This window comes from Petaurus breviceps, unplaced genomic scaffold (assembly GCF_028583685.1).
Source record: "Petaurus breviceps papuanus isolate PSGF00001 unplaced genomic scaffold, PetGlider_PUasm1.0 551, whole genome shotgun sequence".
NCBI lineage: Eukaryota > Metazoa > Chordata > Mammalia > Diprotodontia > Petauridae > Petaurus > Petaurus breviceps.
Genome location: NW_027186372.1, coordinates 21,481,060 through 21,502,998, shown reverse-complemented (window position 1 = coordinate 21,502,998; position 21,939 = coordinate 21,481,060). Strand labels below are relative to the sequence as shown.

The 21,939-nt window shown below is 36.5% G+C and overlaps 1 protein-coding gene and 1 long non-coding RNA gene across 7 annotated transcripts in view; one reads left to right on the top strand and one right to left on the bottom strand.

The window, feature by feature from the left end:
- Nucleotides 1–5,926, bottom strand: part of GABRB2 (gamma-aminobutyric acid type A receptor subunit beta2) — a 255,749-nt gene extending 249,823 nt beyond the window's left edge. For both annotated transcript variants that reach the window (XM_069102429.1, XM_069102430.1), the window contains exons 1-3: nucleotides 5,787–5,926; nucleotides 5,558–5,649; nucleotides 4,415–4,482 (exon numbers count right to left, since the gene is read on the bottom strand). In XM_069102429.1, the coding sequence (XP_068958530.1) occupies nucleotides 4,415–4,482; nucleotides 5,558–5,649; nucleotides 5,787–5,863 (237 nt within the window). In that variant the 5' untranslated portion in view covers nucleotides 5,864–5,926. The remainder of the gene's footprint in view (nucleotides 1–4,414; nucleotides 4,483–5,557; nucleotides 5,650–5,786) is intronic.
- A 108-nt stretch (nucleotides 5,927–6,034) lies between these two features.
- The window catches only part of LOC138172698 (uncharacterized), a 93,218-nt gene continuing 77,313 nt past the window's right edge, over nucleotides 6,035–21,939 (top strand). For all 5 annotated transcript variants that reach the window (XR_011171229.1, XR_011171228.1, XR_011171225.1 and 2 more), the window contains exon 1: nucleotides 6,035–6,155. This is a non-coding gene — a long non-coding RNA (uncharacterized lncRNA). The remainder of the gene's footprint in view (nucleotides 6,156–21,939) is intronic.

Below are 21,939 nucleotides of genomic sequence, written 5' to 3'. Positions count from 1 at the left end.
TACTACTACTACTACTACTACTACTACTACTACTACTACTACTACTATTACTACTACTACTACTACTACTACAAATGGTAATAATAATAATGATGATGATGACAGCAGAGGGTTTCCTTCCTTTGTTCCTCTGACTCATAGTAAAATACCCTCTCGGTAGATTATATAACAAAAACAATATAGGACTATACAGGTGTTTACCAACATCATGAAGTGTCTAATAAATCCTTGTGCAATTTTTTTTCTAAAGACAAACTTTCTATCTGATAACTCTCCTAAGAGTGTCAATAGTCCCAGTTCAGTCTTTCTAACAAATACTTTCTTTAAAGAGGGCAAGAAAATGGGTATGTACAATACCTACATTTGAATTCTGCCATCTCATTTCTTGATTCTGGCTGACATTGTTGGGTAAGTCAATCTGACCTCTCTTAACTGGCATATATTAAATTCATTATTCACACAGCCATATTCATCCCTTATGGACAGCCTTAGAGATTTCATATAGTTGAGGCGTGATCAATAGATGCATCCATTCTCTTTAACAATATTACACAGCATGAAACCCAGTGGTTTCTCTTACTTTTCTCAAAATCAAAGCAAATTCTTTTTTTTTCTTTTCTTTCAGTTCAGTAAAAATGGTCATTTGTTTTGCTTTATATTAGAACTTTTTCCTTAAAAGTAAAAACTGGTCTCATTTTAGTTTGGCAATTTTGTTGTTGTTTGTTTCAGGATGGTAAAGAATCAACTTTAAACCAATCAAAGAAGCAAGACAGATGTCACTTCTGTTCCTAATCCTTGTTATAGCCAATTGTGGGTAAAATGAACTTTTCCTCAAAGGAGTCCAAAAAAATGCATACTGCTAATTTAACCAAGCTATCTAAAAATTTTCTTACTTCAAAGTCAAGTGTTCACACAGGAATATATTGAGGCTAGCACAATACTCTTCAAAAATTCTTCCATTAGCCTGCCATTTGGCTAAGATACACCGCACTAAGAGCATAAGCACCTTCCAAAGGGAGCACCTTTAATTGTCAGTCATTTAAAAATTTGGCCCCTTCTGTTAAGTATGCTAACAGTTTCCAGAGAAGACAGGGATTTCTGTAATACTAAAACCAAAGATAATTGCTAGCCAATAGATACTCACCACTTTAGAAGCATAGAATGTTTAATATGAGGAAGATCAAGGTGGTTTTGTTCAACACTGTAGATGAAGAAACTGAAGGCCAGATGGGAAACCTGACTTGCCCAAAGTTATATATTATGAGCCATGGGTAAACCCTGATAGAAGCCAGGTCTCTAATATCCTCATCCAGGGCCCTTTCTACTACATTTTATGATACATAACTTCTTTTTTTCAAGCAGATGATTCAAAGAAAATTAAAATTATTTAATCTTCATGATTTTCAATTGCTGTCATTTAAGATGGTATACAAGGGAACAGCTGAAGTAACCAAAAGTTATAGCCTTGAAAGGACAGTGTATCCCAGCTCTATTTGGGAGATCTTTCTCAAAGAACTAATGTACCATTCTTTGAGAAATCTATCCAATAAAGTTGTCCAGAACACTTTGAATTTGCAAAAGAATGCCACAAATATTTTCTAATTCAAGAAAAATACTCTCCTCTCATTTCAAAGGCTCCTCTTATCAGAGCAGGATGGGAGAGATTATTTTTCTATTGTTTTGTAATTAAGAAACTTTCCAAAGCTGGTCAGCTAGTGGACAAAGGGCTAGGTGTGAAGTCAGGAAAAGTCATCTTCCTGAGTTCAAATCTGGCCTCAGACACCTCATAACTATGTAACACTGTTCAAGTCACTTAACCCTGTTTGCCTCAATTTCCTCATCTGTAAAATGAGTTGGAGAAGGATATGATAAACCACTCCAGTATCTTTGTCAAGAAAACCTCAAATGGGGTCAACAAAGAGTCAGACACAACTAAATAACAAGCACCACCAAAGGTAACTTTGGAATGCAGAAGTCAATTTTTGGCCACAAAACTTACCGATCAAAATTAAATGTTAATTTCTACCTGACAGCAGTCTAATGTTAACCTCAGAACAAGAAAAACCACTAGCCTAACACTTTTAAAAATAATAAATATTGCCCCATTTACAAGCTGATATTTATTCTCACATCTTTAAAACCCCATGATTTTTCAGCCACAGTAAATAGGTCAAGAAATGACACCTCACCTTAGCTGACTATAAATTTTGACTAGAATATCTCTGAATTGTGACCACCACAAATTCACTAGGTAGATGAATATAAAGTGAAGTGACATAAATTAAAACTAAAAATTTAGATACTCTATATGCTAAATTAAAGTCAGTCTATTTTTCATGGAGTTTCTATTGTAGTCCCTTATTATTGGCTCAATTTAGTTTACTGATATTCCTTTGTAGTCTTAGCTTTTAGTTCCATAATAAAATCATTCAAAGATCTATATGAGATTTTCTAAGTTGTTGTAAGGGTCAGGCAAAATTGAAAAAAGAAATCTTAAACTTTAAGAAGTTCCAAAATACTACTACACATGTCTGTGTGTGCATGAACATACATGTGTATCATATACATATATGCATATACATGTACTGCACACATATATAAACACACCTCTTTCTCATTTCACTTCCTTCTGAGTAAGCCTGATCACCTAATAGTTTATGACTTAAAGTTGTTCAGCCTGAGGGAACACCCACACTAGAAAAGTTTTGATTTGTGCAGTGAAATCTAAAGTAGGATGTTTTTTTAAACTAAATAATTCCCATAGGAAAGAAATTCGGCTCCTTAAGGAAATACGACTTTTCTGCCCACATTCAGCAAATCCAGAATGTCTGAGGAACTTGTTATTCTGTTTAAGCAAATGGTCTGTTTAGTTGAGAGTTGACATACAAGGATTACCAATTTTAATAGAATGTACAATTAACTACATATTTTACTAATTGCAATGATCATTTCCTTTTCTTTTCATGAGTCAGAAGGCACTTTGCTTATCACTACATCACTTATAATTGTAATACAATAGGTAAGATAAATTCTGGCTGTTTCCTGCTTCCCACCCTACCCCCCAGTTTCCTTCTTGCATGCTTTCTTGCTTGAGGCAGAGGTGATTTTACTGTATTTTGAGTTCAGAGAACATAGGTCCTTTAAATTATACAATATGCGATAAAATACTTTGCCAACCATAAAATTATATGTAAATTCCAGCTATTTTTGCTGTTATTTTCTTAGGAGTAGAAGACTGCCTGATGCAGAACAGGTCAATGTTTTCCATTAATTAATTATCTAATCAGCCCAAGCCTCCTTGCTATTTACTGGTTAAACCAATTTGGAAACAAGGATGATACACTCTTTCAGTCACCTCTATGCTGCCCACTAAATCCTACAATGTCATAAAACTCAGTTACTAGGTGAGCTTTTGGGAATGGGACTATTTCAACTATCCAGCAATTAAATGTGATTTCCATAGATGAAATACCTGTGACTTTCCAGAGTAAGGAACCATAAGAGGAAATAAAGCCTTCCCCTTTCTTCCCGTCCCCCCCACCCCCCACTCCCCCCTGCATCTTAGATCTGGGACAATGTTATTTATAATACATGGCAGCAGTATACCACCGTGGACAGCAGGGGGCACTCTTGCACGAAGCAAAAAACCCCAACAGGGCTTCTTGGGTCCAGACTGCCAAGGCTTTCAATGGAGCTTCCTGTATGTCTTAAGGGGTATCTACTAAATAGTACGACAGTCAATAAATCTACAAGCTTCGGAGGTGAGTCATGATGCAGAAATAAATGGAGAAGGCATATAGTTCAGCGCTTGCCTCTGACACTAGCATACTCAGGCTTGATGATTATGGGGGTGGGGTGTGTATGGAAGTAGCTGAGCAGGTATCACAGGAAATCAAAGTGTGAGGAAATGGTACCAAGAGGTATTCCTGTGTCCTAAGAACATCAGGATCCCGAGGAATTCAAAGGTTTGCTGCATGGTTTAGTTTGGGGTTTATTTTTGTTAAATTCAACCCTCCCCCTCTCCAACGCCAAGAGAGACTTTGAGAACATTTTCCCCTGAACCCCAGGTAGTTAAGACACTGGAGAACAACATATGCATTTTGTATGGGTGACTGTGCATATGTTTTATGCGTGTGTGTTTTCGCTCTCCTTTATAACAATTGTCTGGTATAGCTTTAAAAGAAGCTTCATCCAGGAAGGTGGGGGGGGGGGGGGAGAAGGAAGAGTGAAAGAGAACTGACTCTTTTTCCTGGGAGTTTTCCTCTTCTGTACTGAGGGTTCCAAGGAGAAATCTGACTTCCCTCTTGCTTCCCCCACAGCGTACCCCACTCCCATCCTTTTCCCCACCCCCAGATAATCAGTAACATCGGAGACTTCCGGAGGGAGAAAGAAGACAGACAAACTAAATACTCACCATATTGACTTCTGATACCATATCTATGCTGGCTATGTCTATATTCATGCCCACAGCCACAGGAGGACCTGAAAAATCAAGGAGATGGCAAGCATTGTGATCTCTAAGAACTTAATTCATTCTTAGGAAGTTATCTCTTCACTCCGTGGTCTCAGAACAATCCTCTCCCTCTTTTCCCTTCCCAACCCCCAAATCTCTATCCCTGAGTCCTCCATGTTAATTTGCAACAGTGAAGATTCTTCAGTTGCCTAAGCCTTGGGGGCTTCCCTCTAGGAATTCTTTATATAACATGCACACACGTGTTAGGAATGGGTGACAAGTTCCAGATATGTCTACACGTGTGGTCACACCAGGATATGAATACACACATATACAAGCAGTCTTAACCGGTTGGTTTACATATTGCCTTGAATATCACCATCACCACCACTTCCTCCTCCTTCTTTCCCTCTCTCCCCTCTCCCCCTTCAAGCATGTTTTAACTGTTTCTGTCCCATGCAAGTAAGAAGCAATGCTGAGTTTGCACCTTTCCTTTAGGCACCAAGATGATGGCTATAGAGGGTTTTTGTTTTGGTGTGGGTTTTTTTGGGGGGAAGGGGCTGCTCACTGGACTGGGAAAAAAGGTTGGGGGGACACTAAAAAGGGTAAGTCAGGCTTTAAGGACAAAAATAGAGTGATCCATGCCTAAAGAAATGGGCAAGTAAAACTCTTCAAAAGTAGGCAGGCACAGGGGGTTAAATACCATCTTCTAATCGTTTGTCAGTATATCTTGCCCTCAAGGATGCTTACTGTATCCCAGGATATATTTATACTTTGAACCCAAACAAACCAAACTTCTAAGACTTACATGTTAATAATGCCAATAAATATCAGGACATGAAATCAAATAAGGGGAAAAAAGCAAGAGTGACCAGTTACAGCAATTCAGTAGTATTCAAGGACCACAGCAATACTGTCCTGTGCTAAGGAAATTAAAGAACTTTAGACCAGACTGAAAATATAGTGACACAGAGAACAGCAAGCAATCAAAAACAATTAACAAAACAAAATACCGATATTCAGAGTGATAGAGAGAAGCAAAATTGCAGAAGGAGCTTGGGAATATCAGCTAAAACATCTTATTTTGCAGGACAACTGAATTACCTCCAAAATCTGGCCTCAGACGAATGTCATAGCCTTTCAGCAGCCTATCCACCGTCTCTTTAACCAGTGACATATTGCTAGGGTCATTGGCACTAAAAAATAACAATAAGAGGAAATAGATAAGCCACCATGCACAGGTTTCTCAAGATCAGATCCACACTACACATTCCTATTAACTGGCACAGACAGTGATTCAAAGTGAAGAGGAAAAAAGAAAGGCATCACTTACCTTTGTGCACAGACCACAGCTATTATTAAAAGGAATGTCCAAATCCCAAAGTAACCCTTTTTCCGGACTCTCCACATCCCTTTAGCTTTTGATATGATTTAGGGTTTCACTGAAGAGAAGAGATCCAACTTATTCTGGCCAGTGCAGTAATTCTAATGTGAGGCGCATGCGCACGGCGTACCAAAACATCAAAGGAGCAGCGGTGGCTGCTGGAGATAGAGCAAATTTCCTTGTTAAAAAAAAAAAAAAGAATTAAAGGGGAAGAAGGAAATGTATTATATTAAAAAAAAAAAAGTCACCCCACTGGAGCTTCAAGAGTAAATGTTGATTGTTGTCCTCGGATTAGGGTAATATAAACTACAATGTCTGGTGAGTTTCGGGAGTTACGGGATGAGGCAGTTTTTCAGTTTGCCTGAGTCTGGGGGGTTTTCTTTCTTTTCTTTTTCTAATGTGCCAACAGGATTAGGAATGGAGGGAAAAGCTGTCATGGGGACAGTGAAAAGAGAGGGCAGGGGATCTGTGAGCCAGGGGTGCAGTGCCTACATATGGCTTGACAGAGCAGGCAAGGGGAGGGTGTTGCAGGAGGGCGGGAAGAAAGTTGCAACTTTTTTTTTTTTTTTTCCTTCTGGAAACAGCATCGCCTACCTGGCGAGCGAGGGGTACCTAGGGTGTGGGAGGGGGGGGGGGGAGGGAGGGGGGCGGGAGGAAAGAAGGGAGTAGAAAAGGGGGAGGGCGGACCCTGCGAAACCGGCTAGATTTCTCAGGCAAAAAGAAGGGGGGCAGGGAATGACAGTTTCTAGGAGCAGGGGTGAAGATCTGTTTCTCTTTCTCCTTCCTTCTAGCAGGATATTTCTTTCTTTTTCTTTCCCCTCATATTCTTAGAAATAAGAGCTTTGGGGTCCTGGTTTCTCACCATGTGACGCGCCGGGATGGCTTTGGGGGGTTATTTATAGCAGGGAAATACAGAAAAGGGAGAGGCAATTTAAAAAGCCACTGCGTTTCCGTTCGGATTTCTAACTAATTTTGCCTTTAGGTATATACAGGGATGGGACTAGCAAGGGTGAGAATGGCAGGAGCCTGGGTGGGTGGTGCGATGGATGGGTAGCGATACCAGGAAGGGAGATTTGAACGTTAAAGGGGGCAGGGATGGGTGGGATGAGGGGGAAGAATAGTGGAGGTTGAAGAGTCAAGTTCTTCATCTGGACTTGTCCTAGACATACACACGCGCGTGCACACACACGCACACCCGCGCGCACACGCGTCCCTCGTTCCCCTCCCCTCCTTGTCTTCCTCGTTGGTTCCCAGATTCACTCTGAACCCCCTCCTCCCTCCTTGGGATCCGAACCCCTTTCCCCCCCTTCCAAATGCAGAGTAGTGATGCAGGAGGTGGCAGGCAAGGCATCGCGGTGCATCCCCATAGCCAAAAAGCAGGGGCTGTGCGAGATGACACGGAGACCCGCAGAGGCAAGATACAAAGAGCTTCCCAGAGAGAAGGGCAGAAATGGGGGTGGGAGGAAATTGAGTGTGGGAGAAGAATAAGGGGGGGAACTCCTTTGACAGCTAATGTCGCCTCTTCTCCTCCATCATTACCACCTCCTCCTCTTCCTCCTCTAAAGTCCTTTTTGGACCCCAGTTGCTCACTGCACTGGGGGCTGGGGTTGACTCTGCTCCAACTGTCCTCTGGAGTTCCTGGATACATGGGACGGAGAGCTATTATAATTCTTCAAATAATAAAATGCATCTTTCATTTGCATTAGGAGGAGTCACACACACACACACACACACACAGAAGTGGGATGTGGCTCATGGCTCCCAAAATGGGTAAAAGCATCCTGGTTAGTGTCTCTCCTGGGTCATGAAAACCAAAGTGAATCTCTTGAGATTTTCTTTGGGAACTTTCCCCTACCTTCCCATCCTGTCCCCCTTTGGGGCAGTTCCCCAGCCCAGCTAAGCGTTTGGTGAACGAGGCCAGCTCCTCAGCCATGCATGCAGCTCACGGTCTGCCACCAGATACTTAGTTATCTGGCATCTGACTCTTCCCTTCCGGCTCGGCTCCTGTTGGTCTCCACCCGATTCCCCCCCCCCCCCAAAAAAAAAAAAAAAAAAAAAACCCAAACCTCCCTAGTTCTGGAGTGCGGGATGAGGGAGGCCAGGCATTACTAGGGCTTCTAGTGGGCAAGTGCTTTGTTAATGAGCTCAGCGCCCCAGTTGGATGGAAAGTGCAGGTGGAAAGCATGCACTATGATATGGGGCTGGGCACTAACCCTGCTTGAGGGGCTCCTAAATCTCGGCTACGCTCATGACCCGCGTCCTTCCTACCATTGCCCTCTTTTACTTCATCTCTCACTCTGTTTGGTCAGTGGGTCACACCAGGGCAGTGCAAATGCAGAAGAGGAAAGAGACAGGAAGTAGCTGTCTATGTTCTTAGAATGGGAAAGGTGGGCAGGATGTGAGAAAATTTGTATTTACAAATTTAAAAGCAACCAAATTAAAAGACTGGATAACCATAAGTAAGAAAAAGGTTGGTTGATACCTCTGTACCTTTGTTGATAATAGGCTATGGATCTGCAATATGCTTCTTCCTTATCTCTAAAGATTCATCTATGATAATTCTTTAATATATATCTAGGCCTCCACTAAAAAACCTTCTCCAGATGCCTTACTGTAAAGTGAAAGTGACCCTTGGGTCTTTTTGAAGGTTATACTCTGGCAGGTGTTACCAGGCTGGAAAATCTTTTAATATTAGTCTAAAGAGGGGCGGCCAGGTAGCACAGCCAGTAAGAGCACCGGGCCCAGTGTCGGGATGACCTGGGGATCGAATCCAGGCTCAGACACTTAGCACCCACCCAGAAACACCTGGCATTGTAATCTTGAGCAAGTTACTTAACCCCGATTGCTTAAAATATATATATATTAGTCCAAAGAAAACCACAGGTAGATTACTAGCTGTAGTCGGAAGCTGAAGTTGGAATTTATCAGGAGGCCTTACTACCAGGTGATTTTTTTTAAGCCAGAGCAATATATTTAACTCTATAAAATATATAAAAGAGTTGCTATCTGCATAAGGGGAAGAACCACCCCTACCCAAGAAATAAAGGGTCCTGGAAGTTTTATTTGAAGCATATAGTCCATGATCCATACATTCCTATTTTATTGATATCTATAATGTAGATTGGGGGCTGGGGAGGGGGGCTGAGAGGACATGGTTGTGTCTCTTCATCTCTTGCTTGTTCCCTCTCCATTTCACACAAGTAAACTTTTTCCAGATAGAAAGATTGTCTTTTTACAAAATCAGGAACAGTGTAGAAGCCTGATACTCAGTAGCAGAATGAGCTGCAAACAATCCAGCTAGTGAGACACAACATCAATCAGTCACCCTCCAGGAATCACCACAGACAGGTTGCCTTGCAATTTGGTTATTCAAATTATACCTATTCTGTCTCTTGTATAACTGGGCCTGTGCTAGTTGGGACTGAAAGAGAATTTTTGTTCTATAATGCAATCTACAGAAAACAAAACAAGCAAAAAACGACACCCCAACCCCAGAAAACCCTGCCAAGCATTACTTGCTTTTTATGTACAAAATATTAATGAGGTTGAGTTATAAAAGAAATAGAAAATGCCCTCCTACCTCTGATATGCTTAGTATTTTTCAGAAACCCTGGAGTTAGACACATGGAGCAACTTGAAAACAACTGAAAATCAAGAATATTTGCACCTCAACTTGCTGTGTCCTTCAGACATGTTTCATTTGCTTTCTATTCCTGTACTTTTGTTCATACAATTCTATAGTGCTAGCAGGCCCTCTGAATACACTGAGATGCTAAAAATCATATTCTCACCTGTTGCATACTACCTCTTCTTCAAGGCTAGTACAGTGTTCACCTTCTGCAGAAAATCTTTTTTAATTACCTAGTTTGAAATGGCTTCATCTGATTTTATAGTATCTTATACTCATGTGATATATGAGTGATATATACTCATATGATATATGCACACAACTTATTATTTGTATTTTTTGTGTGTAGATATTTACTTCTATTTAGATGAAAATTCCTTGAAGGCAGGGTCCATTTCATATTTATCTTTAAATTTCTTTCAGTAAACTAGTAAAGTACTTTCTCCATAAGTCCTTAACACTTTTGTTGAATGAACAGAAAATGTAACAGTTGTAACTGGAAACAAGAATGCAGAAGGTATCAATCAACAGAGATTGATGTTAATCTCAGAATAGTTCCAGGAGGTGTGAATTTGAAGCTAGGCTCCAAGGAACAAAATGAAAATGAATTTTGCAATGCAGAGGAGAAGACATTTCAGATAGCAGGTCATATTCAAAATCTAGGCAGTGACAAAGAGGAAAGGATTTTTTAAAAATCCTTAATTCTCCTGAAAGAACTGTGGACATAGATATATGCTGATAACCTTTTACCCAAAGTTAGAACTGAAAGCAATGGTGATAAGCTTCTAGTCACTAACCCAGAAAGCTGAAATGGGCCAGTGATTTGTACTGGTTTCTGTTCCATAGATCTATGTACACAGTGTCAGTTAATCTGAAAGAATATTGACTGGAATGTTAGAACTTGTTTGGTTGAAATTCCACCTCTGTTCCAAATATATTTGTGAATTTGGGCAAATTGCTTCTCTCTAGATATTTTTTTTCATCTGTACAAATAGAGTATTGGACTATACAAAGTCCTTCCACCTCTAATAATCTCTGGCCCTATGAACTTGTCCTGCAATTTTTTAAAAAGAAACTATTGCCAGAATAGTAGCACGATGAGGAAAATAATTGGAATTTCAAGATCCCAGTTTATTGGTGTCCTTTCTTTAGAACCTCAAAGGCTTCACACAAAAATTGAGGAAACTGTGAATGAGGACTAAACTACAGAAAGATACTAAGATTGATTTAACTTGGTCTAGAACATGCACAGCTTTGCAATGCCAACCAATTCTTCAATCTCAAACTCTTCTTCATTCTGAAAACATTCAGATTTTTAGTATCACACAGGGGAAAAGGGAAAATAAAAAGATCTTAACATAATTATGAAATTGCCCTGGACTCTCATAACTTCTTTATTGTTGAGACCAAAGAAGGAGGAAACTGTGAAGGAATAAAAGAAGTTTTTGTTTCTTATTTATTACTAGAGCTTTAGAATGTCCTTGTGTTTGAAAGGGGATCTATTTTACATAGAGTCCTATAAATCTCTAACTTTTTTGTCTTCTCAATTCTTGCTCACTTGGATGAAATAATATTAATATTGAATTGGAGTAATGAAAACACTGCATGATAAACTATCAGTCATTTTGAAAGGCTTGTCTCAATTAGTGAAATATCCAAATTATAAAATACTTTAAAAAGAAATTCAATTATATTACTTTCAAGTATGTATGTTGACATAGCCTAATGACTAACAATATATTATTTAGTAGAGATTCTACTTAGAGAAACAAAAACATTGATAATTAACCTGTTAATTTTTATATGAATTCAGGTACCACTAGAGTGAATTTAAACATTATATAATATCTAAAGAATGTTATACGTTCTTCCTATAATTATATTCAGATGATACATTTATTTTTGCAAAACTTTGTATTAATAGTAATAAAAAACCAATGCTGTATATATTCATAATATCCAGATCACTAAACTCTGAATGAAAAGATTTTGCAAAACATCCTAGAAACCTAAACTTGCTATCCACCAGGTTATGTTTCTTTTCCTACACTATATTTGGCTTCTTAGAATATAATGTAAAATATTCAAAATTATCACTATAAGTATAGACTACCATAACATTAAGATACAAGTGTAGGGGTAGCTAGGTGGCGCAGTGAATAGAGCACTGGCCCTGGAGTCAGGAGGACCCGAGTTTAAATCCAGCCTCAGACACTTAACCCAAAAACTAGCTGTGTGACCTTAGACAAGTCACTTAACCCCAACTGCCCTCCAAAAAGCAAAAAATTAAAAGATATAAGTGTACTTAATATTCAGATTTTTCATATATTCTCAAATCTAGTATCAAGTCTAGTATATGTCTATGTGCTTATCTACATCCTGATGATACCCAAGATAGATATACTAAAAACACATAGGTCATGTATTCTTGATGTTCAAGAGTTCACAAGTGTGAATGACTAAGTAAAAACATTAGTGGACTTAGGACCTCTCAAGTAATTTCTTGGTTTTGTAAAAAAGAAAATCCCCTTAAAGATTCCCCCTCCCTCTTTATAGTCTTTTACATGCTTCACCCATCAAGTGAATGAAATAGAAATATTAAAAGTAGCCCAGACAAGCTATCATTTCTCTTAGAAATCAAGTGACTGATAGGAAAATGTTGAGAGCTTGAATTACTAAAGATCTTTTAACTCAACATCCCTTTTAACACCATCTAAAATCAATCAGTCTTGAATATATAGTTTAGTATGCCTCAAAATATCAAATGAAATTATTGATGATACAAATGGAAGTAAAATGGTAATGTGAGAAATCCATCAATGATATGGCAGTAGGGGAATACTAATTATATTTAAATTCCAATCTCAGGCGCCTAGGATGATAGTGATATGAGATGTTATTAAATACTATCAACTGGTATGAAAAAACACATAGGGAGAGAAGACAAAATGGTGGATGGGAGAGATTCCTTAAAATGACATCATCAATAAACTAATATATTTGAGTTGTAGGCAGGCACTTGGAAATTCTGAAAAGATAATTTTCCAATCTCAATCACAAAAACCCTTTCATATATGAGACTTGAAATGAGGAGTTTCTCAACAATGGTCTGGAATGAACTATTGTGGATCATTGAAGGTTACTCAAAAAGCTCTTTTTGTTTTGGCTTTTGGAACTGAAAACCTTTCTAAAATTTCTGAATTTACTTTCCTGTTTTTCAATAACATTAGTCTAGGGTACCTAAATGAATGTTTAAGGACACTAATGTTTGAGAATCTTTTAGGGTCTTACAGTTTTCTTTCTGAAAGTCAAAAATCAATATACAGGACAGTAGATAAAGAAGCTATCAAAGAACGGTAGGAATCAGTACTGACATCAGAATATCATTCATTGATTTCCCCTCTAAAAATCTAATTTATTAATTATTATCATGTTGACCTTTCTAATTTAAAGGCCTGTCATTTATTTAAGTCTAATATTTTAACTTAATTAAAATTTGTTGACCATTGGAAAATGGACTTTTTAAAAATTAGAACTAAATTTGAATTTATAAGGGAAAAAGAGATTAAAACTAAATGGAAGTATGATTAACAGTTTATCCTTCTGGAAGAATGTTAATTAATTGTCAATTCTGATTTCATTGTGCAGCAAAGGTCAGTAAGTATCATTTTATAACACACTTGGTCATTTTGCCATAAAGTGTTTATAATAAGCATTGTCACATCCACTCCCAATAACACAGTTGCAGAGAAACAATCAACAACTTATACAGATGATGAGCAAATAGAGAAGCTCTATGAAGAAAGAACTACCCAAGATCCTACAAAGAAATTCAGTATACTTATTATATGATTTCAAGGCAAAGATGGGCACAGTAGAATATGAAAAATAAGTGGGAATATATGTATCAAGATGAAGTGGTGAAAAGGGCCCATAACTCATACACTACAAACAAGTCTCATGCCAGTAAATATATATATATATATATATATATATTTTTTTTTTTTTTTTAAGATGAAAGCTTTGTAAACTGACAAGGCCTCTGTGATCTACTGCAGAAGGAAGTGAGCAGAATTAAGAAAACAATTTATCCAATGATAACAACACTATAGAGAAGAACTACTTTGGAAGACTTTAGAACTCTGCTAACATTGAAATAATAAAAGTCAAGTACATGGGGCGGCCAGGTGGTTCAGGGAGTAAGAGCACTGGCCCCAGTGTCGGGATGACCTGGGGATCAAATCCCGGGCTCAGATACTTAGTACCACACCCAGAAATAACTAGCCATATAACCTTGAGCAAGTTACTTAACCCCAATTGCTTAAAAAAGAGTCAAGTACATAAGAATCAAGATAAATCATGCCACTGAGGAATGCCAGAGAATTGATGATCTTAAAATCCAAGAGACGTGCAATTTTGTAGATGACTTAAATGAGAATTTGTTTTGCTGGACTATGCATATTTGTTGTATGTGTTTTGTTCTTTGTTTTTGGTTTTGCCTCTGTTTGATTTCTGTTTAATCACCAGTGGAAGAGAGAGATGATGAATGTGTGGCATATTAGGTAGACAGAATACATTATTTGGAGTTGGAAAGACTTGTGTTCAAATACTGTTTTACAAACTTACTGGGTGATCTTGGGCAAGTCAGTTAATATCTTTTGAGTCTCAGTTTTCTCTTCTGTAATAAAAGATTAGCAAATATATAATGTGTTAACAGTTATAATATGATTTTTTTTCATTTGATCACCCAGCATTCATGGAAGATTAGTTACTCTTAGCTGAAAGAGATAAATTTATTTGCCCAGGGTTGTATGGCTAGTAGATGTCTGAGAAAAGATTTGTACTCAGGTATTCCTGATTCCAAGCCCAACATTCTATCTAGTATTCCTGCCTATAAAATGAAGAGGTTGGAATAAACAGTATTTAGGATCCCTTCCAGATCTAAATCTGTGACTTCATCATTCTTTCCTATGCTTCCTTTTCTTGCCAAGTAGAACAAGTTTAACCTCTAACCAACATAGTAGTCCTTCGAATCATTGAAGACAATCCCCACATGTCTTGTATTCTCTAGACTGTTTTCAAGATCAACTGATCTTCATATGGCAATAATTGAGGATCTTCATTATCTTGATTGCCCTCTTGTGGACACTAGTCTATCATTCCAAATTTTAGTTGTAGTAAAAATCAGGGCAAAGTATAGGGCACCATGTGTACCTTCACCTCTTCTTGCATCCGGATACTTTTTTAATGTTTTTTTGTTTTGTTTTGTTTTTAAAGGATTGACCTTGTTGGCTGTCATATCACATGTTCAATAATATTGTGTTTGCTGTCCACTAAAACTCCCATTTCCCCCAGCTTAATCTGCTATGCAACCATGCCTCTTCTAATCTTGTACTAGTGAAATTATTTTTTTTTTGGACACAAATGTAAGGCTTTCCATTTATTTTATTAAATTTCATCTGGTTAAATTAGGACTAATATTCTAACCTATAAATTTCTTTTTTTAATCCTGAATCTGTCTTCCAATGTGTGAACTATATTCCTCCTCATGTCTTACTAGCTGTGTGACCTTGGGCAAGTCACTTTATCCTGTTCCTCATCTGTAAACTGAGCTGGAGAAGGAAATGGTAAAGCACTCCAATATCTTTGCAAAGAAAATATCAATTGGGCCCATGAAGACTCAAATATAACTGAAAAACAACTGAATTGATTGTGTACCTTATCTATTCTACTGATCTATCAATCTGCTTATTAGCCAATACTAGATTATTTTGATGATTACCACTTGGTAAAATAATTTAAGATCTGGTATTGCTAAGCCGCCTTCCTTAATATATATATATATATGTATATATATATGTATGTATGTATATGTATATGTGTGTGTATATTATTGATTTCTTTGATAGCCTTTACCTTTTGTTCTTCCAAATGAATCTTATTATTTTTTCTAGCTCTCTAAGTTTTTGGTAGTTTGTCTGGAATTGCACTGAATAAGTAAATTAATCTAGATAGAGTTGTCATTTTTACTATATTGGTCTGTCCTATCTATGAGCAATGAATATTTCTCTAATTATTTAGCTCTTTCTTGATTTGTGGGAAAAGAATTTTGTAACTGTTTTACATAGTTCCTGCATTTGTCTTGGCAGGCATATTCTAAAATATTTTACATTGCCTACATTTATTTTAATTGGAATTTCTCTTTCTATTCCTTGAGGCTGGACATGTTTGACACTATATATAAACAGTGATTATTTCTGTTTGTTTACTTCATATCTTGGAACTTTGCTGAAGTTGTTAATTGTTTCAACTATTTTTTAGTTGATTCTCTAGGATTTTCCAAGTAGAGTATAACATCATTATCATCTGCAAAGAATGAAAGTTTTACCTCATCATTGCCTATTTTAATTCCTTTAATTTCTTTTTCTTCTCTTGATATAATTAACATTTCTAGTGTGATATTGAATAACAGTAGTGATAATGGGAATCATTGCTTCACCCTTGATCTTATTGAAAAAGTTTCTAGCTTAGCCCCATTACAGATAATGGTTGCTGATTGTTTTTGATAGACACTATTTACTATTTTAAGAAAACTCCATTTATTTCTATGTTTTATTAAGAATAAATGTTATTATATAAGTTATATTAAAAACCTTTTTCTGCACTTATTAAGATAATCATATATTTTGTTATTTTTGTTATTGATTTGGTTAATTATACAAATGGTTTTTCTAATGTTGAACATCTCTAGTATAAATCCCCCTGGTCATAGTGTATGATCTTTGTGATATATTGTATAATCTTCTTGCTAATATTTTATTTGAACTTTTTTAAAATCAATATTCATTAGGTAAATCAGTCTATGGTATTCTTTTTCTGTTTCTATTCTTCCTGGATTACATATCGGCATCATATCTATGTCCTAAAACAAGTTTGTTTGGACCCCTTTTTTTACCTATTTTTCTAAAAAGTTTATTTAGTATTGAAATTAATTGTTCTTTAAATGTTTGGTAGAATTCACTTGTGAATCTATCTGGTCCTGGAGATTTTTTCTTAGGGGATTCATTTATCATTTGTTTAATTTCTCTTTCTAAAAATAGGGTTATTTAAGCTATTTCCTTTTCTGTTAATATAAGCAATTCATATTTTATAAATATTGATACATTTCATTAAATTCTTATTCTATTAATACACAATTGGGCAAAAGAGCTCCTAATAATTGCTTTAATTTCTTTTCATTGGTGCTGAATTCACCTTTTTCATTCTTGATACCAATATTTTTTAATAAAATTAATGAATAATTTATTCTGTTGGGTTTTTGCAAAAACAAACCTAGCTTTTCATTTTATTTATTAGTTTAATGGTTTTTTACTTTCTATTTTGCTAATCTCTCCTTTGATTTTCAGGATTTATAATTTGGCATTTAATTGGGGATTTTTTTACTGTTTTTTTTCTAGCTTTTAAAAAATTTTTTTAGCTGTATGCCCAATTAATTGATCTACTCTTTCTCTATTTTATGGATGTAAGCATTAGAGATATAAATTTTTCCTCAAGTACTGCTTTGACTGTGTTCCATAAATTCTGGTATATTGTCTCATTGTTGTAATTTTCTTTAATGGAATTATTTATTGTTTCTGTGATTTTTTGATCTACTCCTTCTCTGATTAGATTATTTAGCTTCCAGGTGATTTTAATCTACCTTTTATTAAATATAACTTGTTATTGCATTATGGTCCAAAAAGAATACATTGAATGTTTCTGCTTTTATGCATTCATGAGTTTTTTGCATTACCTGGTCAATTTTTGTGAAAGTGCTTCTTAATGCAGTATGTATGCATAAGTACATATATATTTATGTGTGTATATATAGATACATATATAGTGTCTATATATAATATGCTGTTTGTCTTTCTATCTCTTACAGTCCTTCTATATACTAGACTACACATTTATATGTGCATCTTCTCTTAACTTATAATTACAGAAGCCTTATCAAAACAGAAAATGAGGTTGGTTTGTCATTGCCAGGCTGTGCATGGTGACATATATCTATACTCTTTAACACTGGGGGCGGCGTGGTGGTGATGGATCACTTAAGTTAATGAGTTTTAACCTGTAATGGGACTAAAAGCTAATCAACAGTCTGAACTAAGCCCAGCAAAAAATATGATGAGACCTTGAGAATGAGACACAAACAGGATATCTAAGGAGAAGTTAAATTATCCATGTCAGAAAAAGGTAATCTGAAGTTTCTGTGCCAAGCAGGAGTGGAGTTGGTCTCATAAGTGATTAATGTAATTCTAGCCTGGAGATAAAAAAGATCTAGTCTCAAAAAAGAAAAAGTTTGTCATGACTGACTCTTATAGAATATATATATATATATATATATATAAGCACTTAGTGATTACAAATTCTATTTTTAAGTAAATACAAAATGTAAAAAAAGAAAAGACACTTGAACCTTAGACTCATATCTATAATGTGGTTTCCCCAACTCCAGTAACTACTTTTGGTTTAACCATCCAAATAGCTTTTCATACTCCCCATTTGAAAAAGGGATTCCTGTCAATTGGAGAATGGCTATACATATTGTGGTATATGAGCATGATAGAAGCTTATTGTAATATAAGAAATGATGAGCTTGTTGATTTTAGAAAAAATGTGGATATACTTGCACAAAATAATGAAGAACAAAATGAACAGAACTTGGGGTAGCCAGGTGGTGCAGTGAGTAAGACCACCGGCCCCAGAGTTGGGAGACCAGGGATCGGTTCCGGCCTCAGGTATTTGGCACCCACACAAAAATAACTGGCCATGTAACCTTGAGCAAGTGGCTTAAACACAATTGCTTAAGAAAATGAACAGAACTAAGAGAATGTTGTATACAGTAAGCAAAATAATGTTTAAAGAACAACTTTGAGAGACTAAGGCATTTTGACTATTATAAAACTCAAATTGACTACAAAAGATCTATGAAAGAAGATACTATCTTCATCCAAGGAAAAACTTATAAATCGAAGTATATATAGATTTTACATATATATATATAGAGACAGACAGACAGACAGACAGACAGAGAGACAGAGACAGAGAGAGAGAGAGAGAAGAGAGAGAGAGAGAGAGAGAGAGAGAGGCAAGGAAGCCTGATTCAGGACTCAGATATTAAATCCTAATAGTGGACTTTAATATAAGAGCTCTTTGAGATGCCACTTTTTTTGTTAAGTTAGCTCCTGAGTTCTTTGTTAGAGGATTACACTTATAGGGATGTTGTTTGAGTTCTGAGACCAATACGCTCTGCTCCAAGACTTTAGTTGTTCAAAACCAAAATATTTGAATTCTTAGGTGGTCAGTTCCTATGCAGATGTCCTTGATGATGAGGCTTTGGCTTCAGCCTTGAAGCCAGCTCTCAAGAGCATCCTTTGTAATTTGACTGCATATGAAAGGAGTTAACTGACTCTTCCTAAGACTTTCTGGAAACTAGAAAACAAAAGCCTTATTGCCATGCTACTTCCAGGATATGACAGACTAAGATAATGATAAGAATACTTGAGTCTTTTTTTGTCTCATTGCTCTACAAAAGCCTTGTGCTAAGAATCAATAAATGGAGTTCATGGTTCCTCTTTGAAATACCCATGGTCTGATCATTTCTTATTCATGTCTCCAACCGACCATGCTTGGTACTGGACACTGAGCAGCCCACAGTATATACATATATACACACACCTACACATTTTTGGGAAGGAGGGAAGAAAAAAAGGAAAATAAAATAAATTTACTAATAATATTATATATTTTAAAGGAAAATCAAGTTGTACATAATAGATTTCCCATTTCATGTGCAATCATCTTTTTTTTATTCTACTATGTTACAGAAGTGCTTGCTTTATTTCATAAACCTTTGGCAAATATGCTTCTTTCTCTCCTCTGCCACTATTCTATTTCCTGTTCAGTGTAGAATATCATCAGCTCACACCTGGAGTACTGTCTGTTGTCTGGTTTCCCTAAATCAAGTTCTCACTCCAGTCTGTTCTACACTCAGCTGTAAAATTAATCTTCCTAATTTGTAGATCTGACCATGTTACCCCATATTCACTAAAATCCCATGGCTCCCTATCACTTCTAGGATCAAATATAAAACCTATCATTCAAAGATCTTCATAATCTGTTTCCTTTCATCTTTCCATTCTTCTTATACCTTACTCCTCTCTACATATTCTTTACTCCAGCAAAACTGAACTCCTTTCTGTACTTAACAAAAAAAAAAAAATACTTCATCTCCAGATTCCAGGCATTCTCACTGGTTGTGCTCTGGGCTTGAAATTTATGGCCACTACTGAGACTTTTAACTTATAAATGATCCCTGATTCACCATAGCTGCTTTGCTTCTCCAAAATTACCTCTTAATTATTTGCATGTAACAAATAATTACATGCAAAAGATTATGACATGATCCATCTCCTCAAAGCATTTTTAATTCTTTTTCTAAATTCATGAAGTAATCCTTTGGTAGTTCAATTGGCATGATATTCAATAAAGTAATTTAAGTTGTATTGTTATTTTTTTATATTGGTTCAGGTTAGCCATGAGTAATTTATATATTTTGCAATTATGTGTTTCTCTCTCCTTTGGAATAAATATAATTTCATAGGTATATTCATAAATTCTGTATTTATATTAAAGAGAATTTATCTATTCATGCTAAAAGTATTTAAAATAACTGCAGCATTATGTTAGTATGTAAAGTAAATCCACAGAAATCATCAACACTTATTGAATTATAAAAATACATCTAGCAAGAACAGAGAGAAAAATTCTTTTCAAAATGTGTGTGTGTGTGCATGTGTGTGTGTACAATGTCTGATAGAACGTAGGTGCCCTGAAGATAGGTACTTTAGTTTTTGTTGTTGTTGAATTTTTTTTAATTATCAGCACCAACCACAATGTCTTGAAGATAGTCAAGTACCTAATTAATTACTGATTTCCTCTTCTCTGTAAAGCAGCTGAGAGTTGGGGGTTTTCCTCTGGAGGGAGGAGATATGGATTTATTGGGAGATCCAATGAGATTCATAATTTTTGAAATAAGTAGGAAAATTAACCTGATCTTGGTAACTGGAGGAAACTTTTGTAATGCAGGTAGGTTCCATGAATTATGTTGTCCGTTATAATGGTTGTGTTACTGTGAGCAAAAGACCAAACCCAGGTGATAGAATCAAATGAGAAGTGAAGTTATTTTCCCTACCCAAGGGATCTTCCAATAAGACTGAGGTGAGCAATCAGAATAATGCCAATTGATAGCAACTAAAAAATCTAATATATGACAACAGTCTATGTTAAGAAAAATCTTAGTGGCATAATAAAATTATCTGTTTCTATCCTTTTAAATTCATTTTACTTTTATACTTTAAAAAGACAAACAAACCCTTAAAATAAAAATGAATAATTAAATAAATTCATATATTAGTCATGTCCAAAAATTACCTTATTCTGCAACCTGAGTACATCACTTCTCTTTCAGGATGTGGTTATTATGCTTCATAGTTAATCTTCTGGATTCTTCCTTGGTTATTGTGTTGATCATAGTTAAGTTTTACAACAATTTTTTGTCTTTATGATGTTATCATATAACAAAGCTCTTCTGTTTCTGTTCACCTTACTCTGCATCAGTTCATGTTTTTGCAGAAAATTTGATGATTTATTAGAGGATGCTAGAATCAACTATAATTATTTAAAATAATTTCAGCAATATTTGAGAATAAATGGTCAATTCCAGGATTTCCCATGCCAAGATGGCAGAATGAGAAAGGAATACTCTTAAGTCTTCCAAACAACTAGAAAACCACATCTGGATTGGTGTAGGAGCAGGGAAATAGTTTTCAAGATAAGGAGGAAAGGTCTATCTCACTGGGATTGGAGGGAGCAAGATCCAAGAGCAGCGGAAACAACCAGCCTCACTGCAGGGGGCCTGAAGCAGGGCTCTGAGTCTGGGGCAATCCATCAACAAAGACCTGCCCTCCCACAAACCAGCAGACCCATAGGCAAGTGAACAGTCTGTGCAGAACAGCAAAGTGTCCCCTCAGCAAACCACAACCAGCATAAGCCACCAAAGAGGTCTTGACCCCATTGCTGACCATTAGTGAAGCCCTGCCCCAGGGCTGGCCAATGAGGAGATCCTACCCCTGAGGCCAGCCATAAGAAACACTATTACCATAGCAACTCAGCAGCAAAACACTACCCCTGGAGCAGGCCAGCAGCAAACCTTCCCCCCCACCAGGGGAAGCCAAAAGGGAGGTACAATCCCCCATTACCAGCCAGAAAGGAAGCCTGTCTTGAAGAGAAAGCAAGCAGCTAAGCCCTGAAGTCCATTGAAAGCCAGTAGTAAGACCCAGAGCCCCAGTACAAAAGGCTTGGGACAGTGCAAGACATGAGTCCAGATTTCACATAAAAACAACAAGTCACAGAAAAGGCAGAAAAAAA